The 19,192-nt window shown below is 37.8% G+C and overlaps 1 protein-coding gene across 1 annotated transcript in view; it reads left to right on the top strand.

Annotated features, from left to right (window-relative positions):
- The window catches only part of HEATR1 (HEAT repeat containing 1), a 35,417-nt gene that overhangs the window by 11,685 nt on the left and 4,540 nt on the right, over window positions 1-19,192 (top strand). Inside the window, exons 14-37 of the mRNA XM_018917077.3 lie at window positions 118-206; window positions 505-716; window positions 990-1,111; window positions 2,335-2,532; window positions 3,261-3,444; window positions 3,706-3,854; window positions 4,510-4,702; window positions 5,235-5,407; window positions 5,745-5,912; window positions 6,735-6,977; window positions 7,743-7,874; window positions 8,260-8,366; window positions 9,410-9,553; window positions 10,303-10,421; window positions 10,689-10,810; window positions 12,265-12,393; window positions 13,633-13,863; window positions 14,546-14,672; window positions 14,957-15,123; window positions 15,772-15,818; window positions 16,490-16,613; window positions 17,395-17,535; window positions 17,751-18,040; window positions 18,763-18,913. Of these exons, the coding sequence (XP_018772622.3) occupies window positions 118-206; window positions 505-716; window positions 990-1,111; window positions 2,335-2,532; window positions 3,261-3,444; window positions 3,706-3,854; window positions 4,510-4,702; window positions 5,235-5,407; window positions 5,745-5,912; window positions 6,735-6,977; window positions 7,743-7,874; window positions 8,260-8,366; window positions 9,410-9,553; window positions 10,303-10,421; window positions 10,689-10,810; window positions 12,265-12,393; window positions 13,633-13,863; window positions 14,546-14,672; window positions 14,957-15,123; window positions 15,772-15,818; window positions 16,490-16,613; window positions 17,395-17,535; window positions 17,751-18,040; window positions 18,763-18,913 (3,762 nt within the window). The remainder of the gene's footprint in view (window positions 1-117; window positions 207-504; window positions 717-989; window positions 1,112-2,334; window positions 2,533-3,260; window positions 3,445-3,705; window positions 3,855-4,509; window positions 4,703-5,234; window positions 5,408-5,744; window positions 5,913-6,734; window positions 6,978-7,742; window positions 7,875-8,259; window positions 8,367-9,409; window positions 9,554-10,302; window positions 10,422-10,688; window positions 10,811-12,264; window positions 12,394-13,632; window positions 13,864-14,545; window positions 14,673-14,956; window positions 15,124-15,771; window positions 15,819-16,489; window positions 16,614-17,394; window positions 17,536-17,750; window positions 18,041-18,762; window positions 18,914-19,192) is intronic.

Below are 19,192 nucleotides of genomic sequence, written 5' to 3'. Positions count from 1 at the left end.
TTAGTAATATTTGATCTCTGTTCCTACTTGTTATAGCAGATGCATTTTCCATTATGATGTGGCAGACTGTTTTGTATATTGTTGTATTTTCATTTATTTTGCTTGATTATCCTTCAGATTTTCAGAGACCAAGTCAATCCAGAAGTAATAGTATCAAGTCTTTTGAACATTTTTCAGAGAGCTGATCTTTCAAAGGATGGAAAATGGTATGTTTGTGCTTTTTTTTTCAGTCTACATTCTTTCTGTACAAATTAATTTTTTCTAAAGTAACTATAAAGAGTACTTTAAAAACTGTTTCTCTGCAAATGCTTTTTGTTATGCTATGTCTATGCTGAGTTACAGGAAAGATGTCCAGTTATTTTCATACCATTTACCATTAATTCCTTATTTGTTGTTACTGCTGTTTAGATACAGAAAGTCACCATGGAAAATAGAGAACAAATCAAATAAATGGTGCTGATGTGCTTGAGTAATGTATTTTCGACATGATTTGTTCTCTTTCAGGTACAAGGTTTTGGAGCAAGCACTAAAAATTTTAGTCAAAGAGGAGATTTTGAAAGAGAAGAAAGAACTGCTAGATGCAGCAGTAATGCAGTTGTTACCTTTTATGATAATCACTAATGCAAATTCAAAATCTGCAGATTGGAAAATGGCTGTTTGTTTGTCACAGTCTGATCTCTGCTCCTTACATCCTTTACTGAAAGGCTGGCCAGAAGGTAAAGTGTTCCTTGTAATTAATTTGATAAGAGAAAACTTGTGGCAAGTTAGGACCTCATCCTTATTGAACCTAAACACATATTGAAGGAGGCAGGCTGTCACTATCAGGCTATCATGCTGTAACTGTGAATGGATTTTGAAAAAAACTCTTTGAAAAGAGGTAGAAATTGTTAAGTATGTTTCTATCTCATTCTAAATACTATTGAGCCACCAGTATGTTAATACATTAATTTTATACCTAGATTATTTGATTTTTTTTCCTCTTGAATTAGCTCTTGAAGAGGCAATTAAATCTGCTGAGTCTGCAGAGTTGGTTGGAGTGGCCAATGAGAAAATTATTCTTCTACTTTCTGGAAATTTGACATCAGGGGACCCTTCCTTACTATTGCAAATGGTGAGTATACTATGTCAGCCTAACCTTAAAGAAGTTTTACTTTTCAGGTGGTGACTGTAATAAAACAAATGTGATATTGAAGAACTTTGCATGGCTGCTCTAGGCACTACTATGCTATCATCAAGTTGCTAGGCAAATATATGTATATGTATAAAATTATATATATAGATATATGTCTGTATTTATATGCAATTTACATATATATATATATATATATATATGTAAAAAAAATGCCTAACCACAGTAGCATCCATGTAAAACCAATTTCTTCCTTAACTTAAGGAAAAGAAGTGATTACCTTTTTTGACAAATGATTATTGTAACTAAATTTGAGGAATTTTTACTTAAGTGAAAAAAAAATTCTAGAGAGTGAGCAGGTATACCTGTGGGTAGATCATAGAAGCTGATGCTTGTGCATTGCAAGGTTTCAAAGAGTACAGTTACAGCAGACAGTAACTTTTTACCTATGATAGAAACTAAACAGTATTACACCATGTCTTGGTTTAGAAAGGCAGCTGTCTGCTGAGGAAGGCAGGAGCCTCCCCTGAAATGGAAAATGTAACCCCTCTCCCTCTGAATTGTTATAAATTTGAAATTAAGGTGTTCTCAGGCAAAAAATATGGGAGCAGGTATAACAGGTCTTTCTTAGAGAAGAAAGTTTTAAAAAGATAAAATAAACAGTGCAGTAAACTAAAACAACACTGACAGAGTCAGAATACAGCCTGACACCCTGTTGGTCAGGGTACTGGTAGCAGTGCAATTGGAATTGTGGCTGCAGTGTGGTTCTGTTGGAGCAGGGATCCTGTAGAAAAGGGTGTGCTCTTCCTCTGAAGATCCAGTGGAAGAGGCAACTGTTTCCTCTGGGAAATCCAGTGGAGAAGCTCTGCTGGCGTTTCAGAATCTCAGGATTATATCCATGTAGGAATGCTTGGCTCCTCCCTCTTGGCGGAGCATCTCACAATGGGATGCTCTAGTTCTTATCAGTCATGCAGTGACTTTCAATAGCCTGTTATCAGCAGATGTGTCTCTAGAGGGAGGATTGGTTGTGGAAGAGATATGGAAAACTGCCCACTTAACAGAAGGCAGCTGCCATACAGATGGCAAATGGAATACATATTGCTTGTCAATCCAGGACACACCACTTTTCACTTATGTGTTCAGTTTAGTCGTAGGGAAGTCCCGCTGTTACACTGATTTTTGTTGTCCTCCACTTTTTTTCTAAGGTTGATGACCTGATACTTGTTGCTGAAACAGAATCTGACAGTGTGAGACAGAAAGTAACTACATATATAATTGGTGCAGTGCTTGTTCAGTGCTGCTGCAATGCACAGATGAAGGAAAATTATTTTCCAGTGGCTATCAGAGTCTTCCGCTTCTTGGATAAAAAAATTAAGAATCTCAGAACTTGTGAACCTGCAGAGGTAAGATGTAAACAGTGTGGAGAAGGCATTTTCTTTGTACTGAAAACAGTATTAAGAAGTTTTTTTTAATTGTTTTTACTGAAGACCAGGTTCAGAAACTTGAAGTGAAAAATCTCACCTTCATTTCTTCTCAGAGCAAAAACACACACTTGACAATAGAGCCATTAAGGAGTACTCTAATATTTTATGTGTGTTTCCATTGGAGTTTTCTTGACTTATTTTGTTGAGAAACAGCTCTAGGTTTTTTTTCTGTGTGTAAGAAACCCATGTGAGCAGGGTTGTGTTTCTGTGTGTACATCACCTCATATATACACGCATAGTAGCACATGGTAATTATTTATTCTGCCCTCAGGTTATTCCATTAATGATTTTTTGTGTATGCAAGTATCTGAAACATGGATTATTTTTCTGGAACAGAGCTAGATGAAAGTGTTAAACTGTCAGAAATGCTGCAATTCCCAATCCCTTTGAAGAGATATTTTAGAGAGACTGATATTTCACTCTTCTGTTACCTCATTTATATACACTGTAATTATGGTGGAAAGAGCCAGCAGAGGTTTTAAAACTGCAGATGCAAGTTTCAATGTAAAATCAGAAATGTAATTCACTCCATAAGGATACCTCTTTGGGGGTTGGAAATGAAATGTTGCTGAATTTCAATGCTAAATTTCTGGTTTCTTTTGCGTGGAATTGTGACAGAATATGTTAAAATTGATTTCCATTCACAGGAAACTCCCCTAAGCTGGTCTGTTGAAACAGTAGAGGACACTTTGGTGCCTGAGGGCTTGTTAAGTGCATATATACAAAAGCTCTATAATGATGAGACTGCTCATGCAGAGGAGTCAGCTATGGTCCTGTTCTTATTGAAAAACTTCATTAATGGCCTAAAACTCCCCCTGTCCTTTGCAAAAGGTAGGTGTTAAGATTTTGCCTGTTGCTTACACCAGTGAAAAAGGAAAGTTTTTTTTTTTTTTCCTTCAGAAGTTGTTGGAATCAAGGAGATGTTGTTTCCCTATCCTTCTCATTTGTTATCAACATCTGTAAAGATTGCTTGTGAACATGAAATTAACCAAATGTATTGTCCTCTTTTAACTTGAGATGTCTGTTTTCTCCTGGTTCCTGAGGGTGTTCCTATGCACCTGCTGTGTCTTAATTATAACCTGTATTTTTTAGAGAAATCTTGGTGGAATCCTGAGTCTCTGAAGCGAGATAGCCAAGACTACCTGCACCTCTTTTTGGGGCTGTTTGACCTGCTTGTCAGTGGAGCTAGTGAGGGAAGCAATGCTCTTCAGTACAGAGCATTGATGAATCTCTTATTCAAGGTATTATTTTTGCATTTGTTGCTCTGAATTATGAGTCAGAGTCATTCACTATTTCATGGTTGGATTACTTTTAAGGAAAACTAAGAAAAATGGTCAACAGGTCATGTAACACTGCTTGTGGCATTCAAGTACTGTGAAGAGATGGTAGTGTATTCTTCAGCTGGGTTACTTAACCCTAATTAAGTGTAATAATGGAAAACTAAAGTTGAAAAACAAAACAAAACACAAATGTACAAGTAGAGGCAAAGATGAAAACATAACATTGATTCGCAGGACAAGATCAAGAGCCTAAAGTTTGAGCAAGAAGTTTTGGTTCTCTCTGGTAGCAAGACAAAGGGTTGCTCTCTAAAATTTGGTAGTGTTTAAATACAGAAACTGGAAGGAAATCTTATAGGAAAAATTTTGTGTTTCCTTATTATATCATCTCATGGTTTTTCACATGCATATATAAATAACATCTGGCCTTGCGTATATGTGCAGCATTTACTCAATAATTTTTCTTCCCAAAAGAGTCTTTTTCTGAGACACAGTTCTCTTTTGGTGTACTCATTTGAAGTGGGTGGGGTGGTTTATCAAATATTTTCAGTAGTAGTTTGCCAAATAAACTAAACAAGTACTTTTTTTTTTTTTTCCTTTCCATTGTGTTAAATTTAAGGAGCATCTAGAAGATTCAGAGATTCTCTTCAAATTCCTTTCCATTTTATGGACTTACAGTTATAACCTTTCAAATCAACTGAACTATGAAGTCAGTGCAATGCTACAGACTCAGGCTCTGTATATTGGCTATGCACTGCTTGAATCACAAACAAACCAGAAAAAGAAACAACTGCTATCACCATCATCTCCAGGTAAAGTAAAACAGTACCTATCTGTCTGTCTGTCTCTCATCTTAAAACTCAATCAGTGCACTTTTTCATTTTGTGCAATTTTACAATATTTTATACCATGAAGGGTATCTCGAGTTATTTATGTTCAGCTGCACTGGGCTGAGACAGTTCTCTTGTTGATTCACTGGTGCAGTTAAAAGTTCAAGCTTGAACTAAGTGAAGCCACTTTTCAAAAATTTTATAAGTGTTTAAGGAGCACAGGGCTGTGCTGAAGGAGTCAGTTACAGGCCATTGCTGTCTGTGCAGTCTCAGGGTGTGGCAGTAGCAATATATGACCTCTGGGATAAAACATGAATATAAGGACTGTGATGAAGTTCAGAGTCATGAATCCTTGAGACTCCTATTGGTTTTGTGTACCTTAGAGGTTTACAGTGAAAAGAGACAACTTCTTAATTCCAAAGTAATGTTGATGCCTCTTCAGGGCCAGCTACAGTGAAATTTTCACCGCTCACTTTCCTCTGTTCTTTTGCTCCTTCCCTCATTGTTCTTGCAGTGGTGATATCTCTGCTAGTTAACTTGGCTAGTCCTGTGAGTGAAGTTCGAAGGGCTGCTCTCAACTGCCTCCATTCCTTGAGAGGAATAAAGGAGTCTCTGTTTTATCCTCTCCTTCAGCATTTGGAGCAAAAGACAGAAGAGATTGTATCTGACCCTACATACATAGCACAGGTAATTTTTTAATTAAGGTGTACATTAATACAAGTTTTGTCTGCTGCTGTGAGCTTCTATCTCACAGAAAAGAAATCATGTTAACCAGGAAAGTTGTTTGTCTTTGTATCATATAGTGGACTGATTTATATATTTTTCTAGGAACAATAAAAACATTCAGTTGATTTATTACATGCAGAGAGCTGAGAACTTAAGAGGCATTTACAGTGGTTTATTTCCAGATGAAGAACTCTGCTTATATATAGATGACAGTGTTATGAAAGCATCAAATAATTGTTCTTTTAAGGCATTTTTATTGCAAGAAAATAACTTAATTTTCTCTTTGCTAATGAACTAGCTTATGGGAACTCTATTTGAGGATCTTGAGACAGAGACAAAACAGAAATCCCAGAAAAAAAAATTGTTGGAAGCTTTGGAAAACATACTTGATTGTGTACAGAGCCGTGTTTTCCCATCATATATTGCAAGAAACTTAATGAAAATTCTTCATGAAATCCATGGTGAAGTAAGTGCTGCCTTTTGAGGTTTTTATGGATTCTGCACTTGAGTGAAATGCTGAAATCACATATCATTTAGTAACAATGCTGCTAAATAATTCCATAATGTACTAGATTATTAGGTATTAAGTTGACACCTCCAATAATATGCAGTAAAGCTGCAAAGTATGATTTAATGAAACATAGAACCTTTCCATGCTCCTTCTGGAATGTAATGGCTACAGAATTTGGAATGTAATGGCTACTAAAAAATACTGTTTCAGAAGAGATTGTTACAGAAGAAATGTATTACTTTGGTTAGTGAACATAGAGTTTTCTGTACCGAGGTATTGAGTAGTGAATGTCAATTTCTTTTATATATATTAACCTAGTCTTATCTAGCTGAATATTCAGAGTTCTCAAAATGCTGGAAAATATGACTTCAAAGTTCAAAAAATGAATTAAATTTGAATTTTTATGTTCTGTTCAGTTGTATGTGTCTTGAAAAGATTATGAACTGCATAGAGGGGGTTAGTTGTTTTGCTTCACATTTGGGTTTTGTGGAAAACAGCAGTCATAAATGGGTGGAAAAATTACCTTGTTTCTGTACTTTGAAATTTTGAAATGCTGTTCTGCAAATGAAAATAGCTAAGGAGCAGATGAGCATGTACTTGGGGTACCCATCTCATATTATGCCTTGTATTTTTCCAATTGAACAGCTGCTGCCTAAAATACTGTGTGCAGTGTGGTCCAAGAGATGGGATGCTGCAGTAAAATGAAGCTGTGCTACTGGAAAGTTGTTAAACTGGGAATGGATAAAAACTTCTGTTATGCATTTTCTCTGTTTGCAGATGGTTCTCTCTCACCTCTTGCCTGCACTAGACCGTCTGCTAGAGAAGGTCTTTAACAGACCTGAGGCAATGCTAAAAGATGAAGTCATTCTCCTGCATCTAATCCTTGGAAAGTTTAATGAATATTCAGCAACCCTCCTGTGCAAGAATCAGAAGAGTCTGGATTTATTTATCAAAAGTCTGCATGCTGCCAAGAAAATATATGAAGAAATTCCACCATTTCAGATCACAGCACTTGGGCAGGTATGGCTTTATGAAATACCCTTTGTTTATATTTATGCTTAAAGCAGCCAGCAATGTTTGAGATTGGATTTACAAGGGCTCTTTCCGTGTGGAGGAGTCCATAGCTTTCAACCTGTCTTTTTTTTTTTTTTTTTACTACAAGATTTCTGTGTCTCCATACTGTCTTCAAAACATCTAAACAGGCTGTAAAACTTGAACTCTCAAAATTATCAGAAGGAGATACTGCTGCTTGATCTATTTTTTGCATTTTGACAAGCACAAAATATCAATACTGTATTTGCTCACAGATGAGTTCCTGTATCATTACAGATACTGCTGTTCCACAGGTTTTAGGTTTTTGTCAGTCAGGCAAGAGCTTTACTTAATGTTTTTCATCTGAGGAAAAATTGTCAACAAAATACAGTAGGTGAGAAATAGTTCAATTTGAAGGAAGCTACAGATTTGGGCCTATATTGGCCAGGTGTTGGCTTGTCTTTCCCGAAGGCTGGCAAGAGCAAGTTTGTCCCCCACACCAGTCAGTTGTGTGAAAAACTTCAGAAAGCAGTTTGTCTGTTGGATATTTCATGTGTCTGTGATCAACATCTTTTTGTATATATCCATTCCTGGATATATACAAATATGTAGTTAATATGCATTTTTGCAGTACTGTATGAATGGGGTATGTCATACAGAATCCAACATATAATAATTCAACACCTTGTGGGTTTCTTACCCTCTTAAAGTAAACCTCTCTGCATACTTTTTTTTTTTTTTCCCCTTTTGTAGATCACTAAGCCGTTCTTTGCAGCTGTGTCAGACGGGATGGTGCAACAGAAGCTACTAAAAGTATTGTTTGACTTACTCTTAAACTGTAAGAACCCACTTTGTGCCCAGACAATCAGCAGTGTGTTTAAAGGGGTAAGTGGCAACCTCCAGAAATATGTTTAAAGCCATTGCAGTGTGATTTTGTGCTCGTACATTCAGTAACATTTGTTGTTTATATCATTTATAGTGGGAAAGGAATGGGAAGCTTTTTGTCAAAGAATGGTGTTAATAGCATGAAAATTTTGGTAAATAACTGCTTTTAAAAGATGTTTCTTTAATAACCACCTGTCAGTTGCTTACTACACTAAGTGAAGGAATGCAGCAGAAGTCGCTTCTTTTCTGCTGCATTGATTTTAATTTTCTGGGAATAGGACAGGAATATATGGATTATATGTGCATGAAAGGGATGTGTTTTAAAAAAGATATGTGATGGGACAAATTGTTCATCTGTGCTTGCATTGTTATTGTTTTGTTTCAGATTATAGTGTGTGCTGAGCAGATTGTCAAAGAACTGGAGCCTCCTGAGAAAACCAAAAGTCTGGCCACTGTTCAACAGACTAGAAGGCAGAAAATACAGCAACAGAGGTAAAATAACTAGAAACCCACAAGTATTATCTGTGCAGTTTGAAAACACCACTTGTCTTAATACATTGCATAGGTTGTACTGAAAACCCAAGAAACCTTTTCTTCTTTTCACAGTAAAATAAATCCAAGCTACTTTTGACATAGAAAAACCAACTCATGTCACTGTCTGAGAGCTCATGGAAATACAGTCAAAATATATTCAAAAATCCAGTGTATTTAATCTTGAGAGTTGCTGTTACAGAATCATGACACAGTTGAACAAGATTCATTTTTGTTAATGGTAGGGTTAGTTTAAAATATAGATGCATGGACAAATTACATACACTTGGCTGAAAACTAACAGATGTTCATCAAAATATTCGTTAGTTGACTGAAAAACAGTATTTTGTTTCCAATAAGGTGGTAATATAATTTTTAAATCTTTGTCCTGTTTCTTCTCTTCATTCTCATGAGGATGTGTTTTGTTCACTGTACTTACTCTCTTTAAATATTCTTTCAGCTATATTGAAACAGGATATTGAGTTATTTTTCCTGATTTGACTTGCAATAGCTTTTCTAATTTTCCTTCGCTTGACCATTTTGAATAATTACCACCTACTAGATTGACCCCTGTGTAAACTGTACCTGTCACAGTTTACAAACAGACGTACTCATACACCCCCCCATTGCCTGCATAGTCAGTGTGTTAACCACTAGTAGTCCAGAGAAGCAAGTTTCCTGGATGGCAAGCAGATCATTATTTGGAGAGTTACCTGGCAACAGATTTTTTTTTTCCTCCCCACTTCCAGAAGTGTTTCCAAGAAGCACTTTTTTTTTCAAGTAAGGTCTGAATTTTTTTGTTGCTTGTTTAAAATGTGTTGCTGCTGCCCACACACTGCCACCCCTCCAGGGAGCAGCAGTGAAGGACATACAATACTATGTGAAAGAAAAATTGTCTTTTTTTAGTTGGGTGTGTGTGTGTGTGTGTGTGTGTGTGTGTGTGTTTCCTGAAGCACTGTAGCATTTGCTTTGAAAATCCATGATTGTTTGTCCTGTCTTTTTAGAAAGCCTCAAGGTGCAGAATTGGCACCAGAAACAAAACATTCTAGCTGGCAGAGGGTGATGCTTATTCTGGAGTTACTGCAGCACAAGAAGAAGCTTCGGCATCCACAGGCATTGGTACCTGCACTTTTCAACCTTCTGAGCAGGTAAAACAGAGCCTGGACCCCTCTCTGCTGCAGCAGACACCCTAAGCATAGAAATATGGGCTACTGGGTCTCTGCTTTGTTGCCATGTCTTGTAGCTTAGCTTGCCTTTTTCAACTGAACTTCTTTTAGGCCAATCAGGAGGAGGAGGGGAATGGGAAGTTATTATTTTTTTCCCTTTGAAACAGTAAGATTTTTACCTGATGCACAGCTTTTCTAGTGTGAAATCTTCATTGGGCAGAGGGTTTGGGGTTACCAAGAAAGATGACACCTGTCCTAAAACTGGGATAATTGGTAGAACTTGTGTCTTTGGCAGAGCTATTATAATTCTCCAAGCTTTAAAATTCCTCCCAATACCTTGTGGAACAGTCTTAGTCCAGTGTAACCTAAGGAAATTATTGTTTTTCCTGCCAGCCTTATATCCAGGCACTTAGGATAAATTTATATAGGTTGGGTGTTTGTCTTTCTTTCCTGATGTCTTGCTTGTACATAGCCTAGCAATTGTAGTCCAGATTGTACTTAAGTTTTTGGCAGTGCTTTGATAAGTGTCTTTTATTAGACCAGTCGATGCATTTAAAAACAAAAAAAAAAGAAACTTTTGGCAAAGAAACTTTGCCAAAACTTTTGGCATAGACTTTTTGGAAGCCTCCATTTAGAATTTATGTGAAATTAAAATTGCAGTTTCTTATTTGTGTCTTCATATGCAGTTTGGTTACTTATTTTTGAGTCTCTTTGTTTTCATGAATGTGTAGGTGTCTGGAACGCGCGGCATCAAAAGAAGAAAATATGGAATATACAAAGCAGCTGATCCTCAGCTGCCTGCTGAACATCTGTCAGAAATTGTCATCAGATGGTAGCAAGGTCCCAGCAGGTAAAAATCACCAGACTCATGTCATGGTAGTTCTCTCACCAGCTCAGCATTAATACAATGGTCTCAGCTTGGTTTTTTTCCTCAGTCTACACTGTTTTCTTGAGGAGAGAGGGATTTCTCTATGAGGGTATACAAGTTTGCCTTCCTAATTGTTTTTTGTAGATGCATTAGGTATGGTTTGCACACTGAAGACAGTGCTTGAGTGTACTGTTTACTCCTACATGGCTGACTATTAATGTGTTAATCAGTTAGTATTTTTATCTGCAGATATCCTGGACAAAGAAAAATTCAATGTGGAACTGATAGTTCAGTGCATCAGGATTTCTAAAATGCCTCAGACACACCACCATGCTCTGCTGCTCCTTGGTGCTGTTGCTGGAATATTTCCTGTAAGTAAGACCTGGAATTTAGGCGTCGGCTCTTCTCTTTGGTTTCCAAGTATTGGGTGGAGTGAAGAACACACAGATCTCTTCTGCAGAGAAAAACTTCCTGAAAAGGAGCCAGAGGCAAAATGGACAGGTTCCCTGCTCTTTTAGGGCTTTCTATTCCATTTCAGTTGAAAACAAACCTCTGTCTTGATGCTTTGGTCACCAGCCATTTGTGGCTTGCAGTGGAGTGCAGTAGAAATGGGAGCAGCTTTCTGACACCAGCCCTGCCTGACCTTTCCACACTGGTCAGAGTTCTCATGCCTGGTTTCTTCTTTCTCCTGCTTTTTTATATAAAAAGGGAAAACACCTGGCCTGTTAGCACATGCGTTCTTACAAGTTCCTATCTTGTACAACACTGAAAAATGAAATTGTAGTTGATAATAGACCTGGGTTGTTCTGATTTTGATTGTCCAAGAAACAGGCCTTTTCTTGTATGGACTGAAATTTGACTGTACACTGTTCTAAGATTCTTTTGCTTTGAATCAGCAAAATGTATCCAGGTGTATCAAACTCAGTCCGCATCTTTAGATTCACCTCAGTATTTTCTCCACATGTTTGGAAAGGTAGCATGTTTTCCTAAAGATAAAGCTGTGATATTTCTGGTAAATTTTTGGAGAATTTTGTTGTTTTATTGTTTGGGGTTTTTGTTTCCATCTTACTGCCATCAACTGCTAGAGAACCACGCATTTCTTTTACATTAATATTGGCTCTTAACAAATTTTCAAGGTCAGAATAGAAAGAAGCATTTTGTATTCATTTCATCTCACTTTTAAAATCTAAAACACTTCTTCCAGTCACTAAAACTAAATTAAAAATATGCCCATAATTTATTGCTCTGAGTCCTGGCAAAATCTAGGAAACTAACTTTTGAGCTAGGTGACACTTCTAATCCAGCCTTCTTAAAATTGGTTACTATGATTACAGTCCAGGCTCCAAAAAGCCAACAATTGAAATGAGTATGGTTACGTTACACTGTATGATTGTGGATATTGCAGATGTTTTACAGATACAGAAAAAGGTGGGTGGGAAAATCACTGGAATCTGTGCCACAACCACATTTGTGCTTCTGCAGATCTTCTCATAGCTGGTTTTACTTGTGTTCACCTGGCACTGAGTGGAAGGATACAAGGTGTTTTATCACACTAAACTCTCAATTTCCACTCTCTAATTACTTGCTTAGATGTGTGTCTTGGTTTCTAAATAATGTGTAGTACTCCACCAGTCACACAGTAAGTAGCATTTAGGAACATTATGCATTTAAAATTCATTTAGGGAGATTTTGAAAGATAATCACGATTCTCTTTTGATTTTGGGGGGTTTTTTAATAGGAGTCTAGTGTCATTTGTGGGAATCAGAAACGCCTCAAGGTACAATATGCACAGCAGCATGAACTAATTTCATCTGTTCTTTTCCAGGATAAAGTTCTTCACAACATTATGCCCATTTTTACGTTCATGGGAGCAAATGTCCTGCGTCTGGATGATACCTACACTTTCCAAGTAATTAACAAGACCGTGCAGATGGTTATTCCTGCTCTTATACAGGTACATTTGTCTACTTAATGGAAAGATTAATAATTAAGTAACTTTATTTAGAATATTGGTGGTAGAATAAGTTTTCACCTACTCTAGGATTATTTTGATAGACATTAAATTGTATGTAATATAATGTAATTCAGACTCCTCTGTCTCTGACCAAGTTCATCAGACTGCTGCTTCTTTTCAGTCTTGAGTTTCTGCACTTTATAAATGGTTTAGCCAAAATTACCACAAATATACATGGAGAGGAGCTGAAACATACTTTTAGGTTCCAGCTTTTTGTCATAAAAATAGCAAGCAAGTTCAGTGGAGGAACCATGGGAAGGAAGAATCTGCTTATTAGTCCTATAATATGTCATGTTCATAGGAAGAGTAGATGTGGTCTGAAAGAAATGGAAGTGTTTTTATTCTTCCTGCTGGTGATTGTGGGGCTTTTCTTGATTTTTGCCTGCATCTCTTAGATAAATGGCTATAAACCAAAACAAAAATAGATCCTTGTTTTTCAAATCAACATTTTCTTCAGTCAGATTTCACTTGCACCTAAGAAATCTTGGTTCTGGATCATAATTAGATTTAAACATGAAACACAATGTATAATGTCATGTAAAAATGAATTGAGGAAAGAAATGTTTTCAATAATGGGCTGAGGATTTCCCAGACTATATTTAATTGTATGTGTACACATTTTTCTTCCTTTTATAGGTCTTTGTTCTATAAAAAGAGAGAGAAGTTGATTTCTTTAATTTTTTTCTTTAAAACCTTACGTAGCAGCCCACACAAGTTTCTGTGATAAATTATTTGTTCTCTTCCCACATGAAATAATCAATAATTTGATTATTTCATGTGGGAAGAGACTAATGTTACTTGAGACCACATAGCCCATGTATATTTTTTTTCCTAGGCCCTTGAATCTAAGACCCTATCTCAAAGTTTTCTGAAGGATGTGGCTTTGCTTTCTCTTGATAATGTCTTGTTTGTTTCAGCTGGTGCCAAGTAGTTTTTCTCATTTTTGTTCTTTTTGTTTTTCTTCCTTTTTTAAATTTGATTTGAAGAACCTTCCTTTAACACTGCATAGGAGCTGTATGATTACAAACTTTACTTGGGAACACTTAGGGTTTTCTTGAGGTTATGCATTTGGCAATGCTGTTGTCTGGCACTTGGTGCTTTCTCTTATTTTCTGAAGTTGCAAGAAAGGCCTTGTACCCACCTGCAGTAAGATGTCTGAGCTGCTGTGTTTGTGCCCAGGCTGAAGACAGTGACTTGTCAGAGTCCTCAGGAAGCGTGGAGGAGGTGGTGGTCAAGATCATTCGTGTGTTTGTGGATGCCCTGCCCCACGTGCCCGAGCACCGGCGCCTGCCCATCCTGTCCCAGCTGATCACCACGGTGGGAGGAGACAAATTCCTCTGGGTTCTCCTGGTGCTGCTCTTTGAGCAGTACGTGACCAAAACTGTGACAGCAACACCAAGCACAGACAAGGTTAGAAGGCTGAAGAGTCAGTTTTTCCTTGAGAGCCTGATCTCTTTTCTTCATGGTCTTGCCTTTAGGAAGGTTCCTCATAAGCCCCAGGTCATGCTGGAAAAGGTCGTGAGCTCTGGATTTGAGTGAGCTACAGCAGAACCTGATGGTGATGTTTGCCATGACTTGTTCTGCACATTCATAGTGTTATGTCCTGGGGCCTGAACAATGGATCAGATCATACTGTACAGCAGTCCTTGATCTGAAGAGCTGATGATCTAATTATGTAATGCTTCAATAGTAATGAAGTTGGGTTTTTTTCCTTCAATTGTGTTTGTGAAACATGATTCTGGTCTTTCTTTACAGACCAAGATGAAAGCCCTATTAAGTTTTTGTGTAGGCAGGCCCTGAGATTACGTGAAAGCATAGTTTATGGGGGAAATAGAAAGAATTATTAAATGAATGTTGGTGAGAAGATAGTCTTTGCTGCAGCAGTTTAATCTCTCTCTTTACCCTCTGGAGCTATGTTCTCTCCAAGGGCTTGCTGCTTTTACCACTGCTGTTAATCCTGGAAGTGTCCAGCTCAGCATGGCATTTTCACAAGCTCACTGAGGTGTTTTTGAGTATTTTTATTAGTATTGATAGAAATAGTCTTTCCTAATCCTTGAAATATTTCTTTTTTTTCTTTCTGAACCATTAACAGGATGCTGTTCTGGAAGCAGACACTGAATTCTGGATTTCCATCTGCTGCGAATTTAATGTACGTTCTCAGTTCCAGAGCGTGATGAAGATAATCCAGTATCTGACAGAGCTGCCAGAGAATAAAGAAGGTAACAGAGACAGCAAATGCATAATATAAGAGGCAGGGGGTAGTGGTTTTAAACTAAAAGGGGATTGATTCAGATTAGATATAAGGAAGAAACTTTTTACTCTGAGAGTGGTGAAGCACTGGAACAAGTGTCTCAGGGAGGTGGTGGGTGCCCCATCCCCATCAGTGTTCAAAGCCAGGCTGGATAGGGCTTTGAACAACTGTAATTTGACTTCGTTTCTGTGATCAGAAATGAAATGTCTTTCATTTTTGGATGCAAATTTGTTTTGTCAATGTCTTCAACAGATGATCCTGGGACAAAAAAGTTAAGAACGTGTAAGACAAAGCCAAAAAATCAGGAGGGGCAGCTCTTTAATGTGGAGTCTCACTCCGACAAACAACTCCGACATTTCAAATTCTTGTCAGTCTCATTCATGTCACAGCTTCTGTCCTCTCAGAGCTTTGTGAAAAAGGTAATAATGGCAGTTTGCTTCTAGAATGATCACAGTAAGTGATTGTGCCATATTGTAATAGCTGAGGTGTAATTTACTTTTTAGTATGACTTTATTTTCAAGGGGGGGGGCACTTTTTAGTATGACTTTAAATTCAAGGGTCCAGTGTATCTTGGTGACACCTTTATTGGCACAGTTTTGAAACCTCTCAGTAACGTTATTTATTTTTAATAAGGCTTTTCCAGACAGTCTCCATTTATGTAACTGTTGCATAGGTAACCAAGTGAAATTCTGGTCCCAGTGTATTCCCACTGGCTTTATGGAGCTTGGGATTTCACTCACAGCCTGTGTAACTCCAAATTCAGTGTGAGATTCATGTTGTTAATTGAAAAGACAAAATGTTATGAATTTCAGGCTCTGACTATAGCAAATAGTCCCAGTTTTTCAGCTGAACATCATCCACCAGCATGAAATGCATTTGCTAATGTGACTGCATTGCCCAAGGTTATCAGATTTCCTTCTAGAATGATGGCTTAAGTACAAATGTAGGGACTCATAATTACCATGTTAGTGGACATTTGATTCAAAAAAACAAATTTGTGTATTCTGGCATTTCAGTTTAATGAGGGGAGGAAAGTTTCATATCTTCATTCTTGCTTTTTAAACCAGATAGTTGAATATGAAGAACCAGAAGAGCTGCAGGAGTTGGAACAGAGGTATGCTTTAAATATGCCCTACTCCTATTTTGAGCTTTTACTGCAAGCCAGGAATATCTTTAAGTGAAGTACCATTAGAATATATTTTACTCTAATTATACTTTTTAAATGTCCATTGCAATAAGCAGGATTTATTGTGTGCAAGTTACTTGGTTTTGGTTTGGTTTTTTTTTTTTCTTTTAATGGAATGTGAAACTTTATATTTCTGAAAGATTGCTCTACCCAATATCCACTCTTTTCCTGTATTTTTGATAGAGGTTATGTACATGCTTGGCCATAACTGTTATGCTGTTAATGTCTGAATCACTAAAGGAATTCGAGATTTTTAGCAAAATATATTGGTTCATTGGTAGAAAAAAAATAATCATTGTTCACAGGTAGCTCTGTATTGGTGTAATCAAAGATCACAGATGTAGCCAATGTGCTGTAAAAGCCAGTGATAGGGAAATTGAGAGTTTCTTTTGCAGAGGCCTAACTTATATGTTTGTTCCAAGAGAAAAAGGGTGTAAGATTTATTTAAATGCTGTGTTCCATGAATGCTTATTTTTAAATTTTTCTCTTTCGTTTCCTTGTATTTTTGTTGCCTTCTAAGATTTTGTGCTTTCCAGTATTAACAATCGACTTCTTTAGTCTCCTTGTTACTTGCTGAAAGGTACTTCCTTTCTCTCTAGGCTGTTAGAAGAAGTTCTTCACTACATAAACACTGTGGCATCTTCAGTGGAAGGAAATGTGGACAAGCCAACAGCCAAGTTTTGGAGGGTTCTGCTTAGCAAGTGCTATGATATGCTGGATAAAGTAAGTCTCACTATCCCCCATATTAGCACTGGGACATTGCTGCTTTTGCTTGTTAATATGATTATAAACTTTGTAGGGTTTCTTGTTGCATTAGTACTATATTTCATTGGATGGTCTGCAGCCTGGTACATCAATGTTTAAACTCAGCTAACAGCCTAAATAACTACAGCCAACGGCTTCTTAGGACAAGCAGAACAAATCCCAGGAATGTTTGTTTCCTTTCATTTAATATTCTACTGGCTGTAAGCAGTCATTTCACTATGTCTGGTGGAGAAAAATGGCTCTTGGCAACATTTCTCACTGTTAACTCATAAAATGACTAATCTAATGCTGTTGCGTATTTCTAAATGAAATTAAATCCTTACACTCTCCATCTCACTATTTTTTCTGATTAGAAATGTATTTCTAGAATTTGAATGGCTATCTTGTTGGAATTTTTTTTTACCTGTAAAGCATATTCCCGTTTTCATGATGTACATGGAGAGAGGGCATTAGCAGAATTATTTTGGGTAAAGAGGAATAGAGCTCACGAGGGCAGACGAAAGGACTTGCTGAGGAAATCTCAGAGCTAGTGATAATGGCTGCTTAGCAGCCAGTGAACACAGACTAGCTGGAACCTGCTTTATTGTTTTGCATGCCTCAGATACAGCATTGCTGGCTTGTCCTCTCTTCTTTGCTCTTGAAACCCATGAGGGAAGTTGAACAGAGTCTTATCAGGAGGCTGCCATGTTACAGTGCATGCAAAAGCATTGATGGTATTGTTTTGTTTGTTTTCTTGTAGGTCAATGCCTTACTGCCAACAGAAACCTTCATCCCTGTAATCGGGGGACTGATGATGAACCAGCTGCCGTCGGTGAGACGCAAGGCCATGGACCTCCTGAACAACAAGGTGCAGCAGCGCACCAAGTGGCAGAAGAGCCAGGTGAGGCAGAGGGGTTAAACCCAGTTCCTTAAGCAAAAGTACCCAGACAGAGATTCATGTGCAAGTGCTTGACTCTGTGTAAAGATGGCAAGTATCAGTGCCAAGCCTGGCAAGGGCTCTTGAGCAGTGACACGAAGGCTGCCTGCCCACAGCTACCTTGCAGGTCCTGAGTTTCTAACTGAATGTCTGATGTGTGTGTTCTCCTGTCCTCTCAGATCCTGCAGCTCTTAGAGCTGGTTCCTGAGCTCATTGCCATTGTCAAGTGCAGAAGAAAGGAGGAAGAGGAGGAGCAAGCCATCAACAGGCAGACTGCTTTGTTCAGCCTCAAGCTGCTCTGCAAAGGTTTTGGCACAGAAAATCCAGCGCCATTTGTGCCTGTTCTGAAAACAGCCATTGATCTCATTTCTTCAGAGAAGGAGGAAAAAAATGTGATGGGAAGTGCTTTGCTCTGTATAGCTGAGGTCACCTGTACGCTGAAAGCCCAAGCAATACCTCAGCTTCCAAGGTACTGTTGGGGTCTTCTTAACAGAACCAAGTGCAGCAGGAGTTAGTTACAGCAAAGTGCATTACTGAGGGAATGCTAAATGAAAGCAGTCTGCCCCTGAGTGTGTTTTGCGCTGACAAGATTAAAAGTATTGCTAGTGCTTGAAGGTGCTTTGTGGTCACAGAACTAAGAAACTGGTGGGGAACATTGCAAGACTTTTATAATGCACAGTAGAGTTCCTTATGGAGTGTGCTGCTGTCATTAGAGAGGCAGCCTTTATGGCTTTAGGAAAATCACTCCATAGTCAGTATTTTTTTCTGTAGAGCAGATTGCATCTAAAAACATGAGAACGAGTACAGTTGAAAACTATTCTCCCTATCCAAGTGTCTAACTTGTTCCTTGTAAAACTGTTTCATTTCTTTACAAGTCTCTTATTGTCATTAAATCTTTAAACTGAAGACAGGGCTTTGAGTAACCTGACAGAGTGAAAGGTGTCGATCTAGATGATCTCTAAAGATTTCTTTTGACCAAACCATTCTGTGATTATAAATCTAATATCCTTCATTAGCTTCAAAATAAAATATGACAGTGAGCCCAGAATACTGAGCTTTCTCAAATACACATGTAACAATTATTGTGAAAACTGTCCCTGCAGGCTTAACAGATGGATTTATTTGATTGGAAACATACCTCCAAATGGTCAGGTATTTCACATTTCTCTGTTTATGTGTGTTTATTCACAGGCTGATGCCGGCACTCTTGAAGACTTTAAAAAGTAAGAAGGAGCTGGTCTCCAATGAGATTTACCTGCTGAGTGCCATCACTGCTCTGCTAAAGGTTGCAGAAACACTGCCACACTTCCTTAGTCCTTACCTTTTGGAGTGCTTGTTGCAGGTGAGCTCTATGACTTCTACAGGTGTGTAAAGGGGGGACAGGACCTGCCCAGATCCCGGAAGAAGCTGTAGAGATTATTACTTTTTTTTCTCTGAAACTGAAGTAGGAGTGTGTGCCACCTTTGTGAAAGCTCATAACCACTCTTCTACTCATTTTCTTATGCAGGTAACTCAGATACAGAACCTAAAAGCATCTCCTTCGCCTCCCTCAGGTTATATTTTTCCTCTTTGAAAAGGGAGATGAATCACAATAAATCATTCTGTAATATTCAGTCTCCTC

Source organism: Serinus canaria, chromosome 3, assembly GCF_022539315.1.
Source record: "Serinus canaria isolate serCan28SL12 chromosome 3, serCan2020, whole genome shotgun sequence".
Classification (NCBI taxonomy): domain Eukaryota; kingdom Metazoa; phylum Chordata; class Aves; order Passeriformes; family Fringillidae; genus Serinus; species Serinus canaria.
Note: the sequence above shows the minus strand (reverse complement) of the source record. Positions and strands in the feature narration are given on the sequence as shown.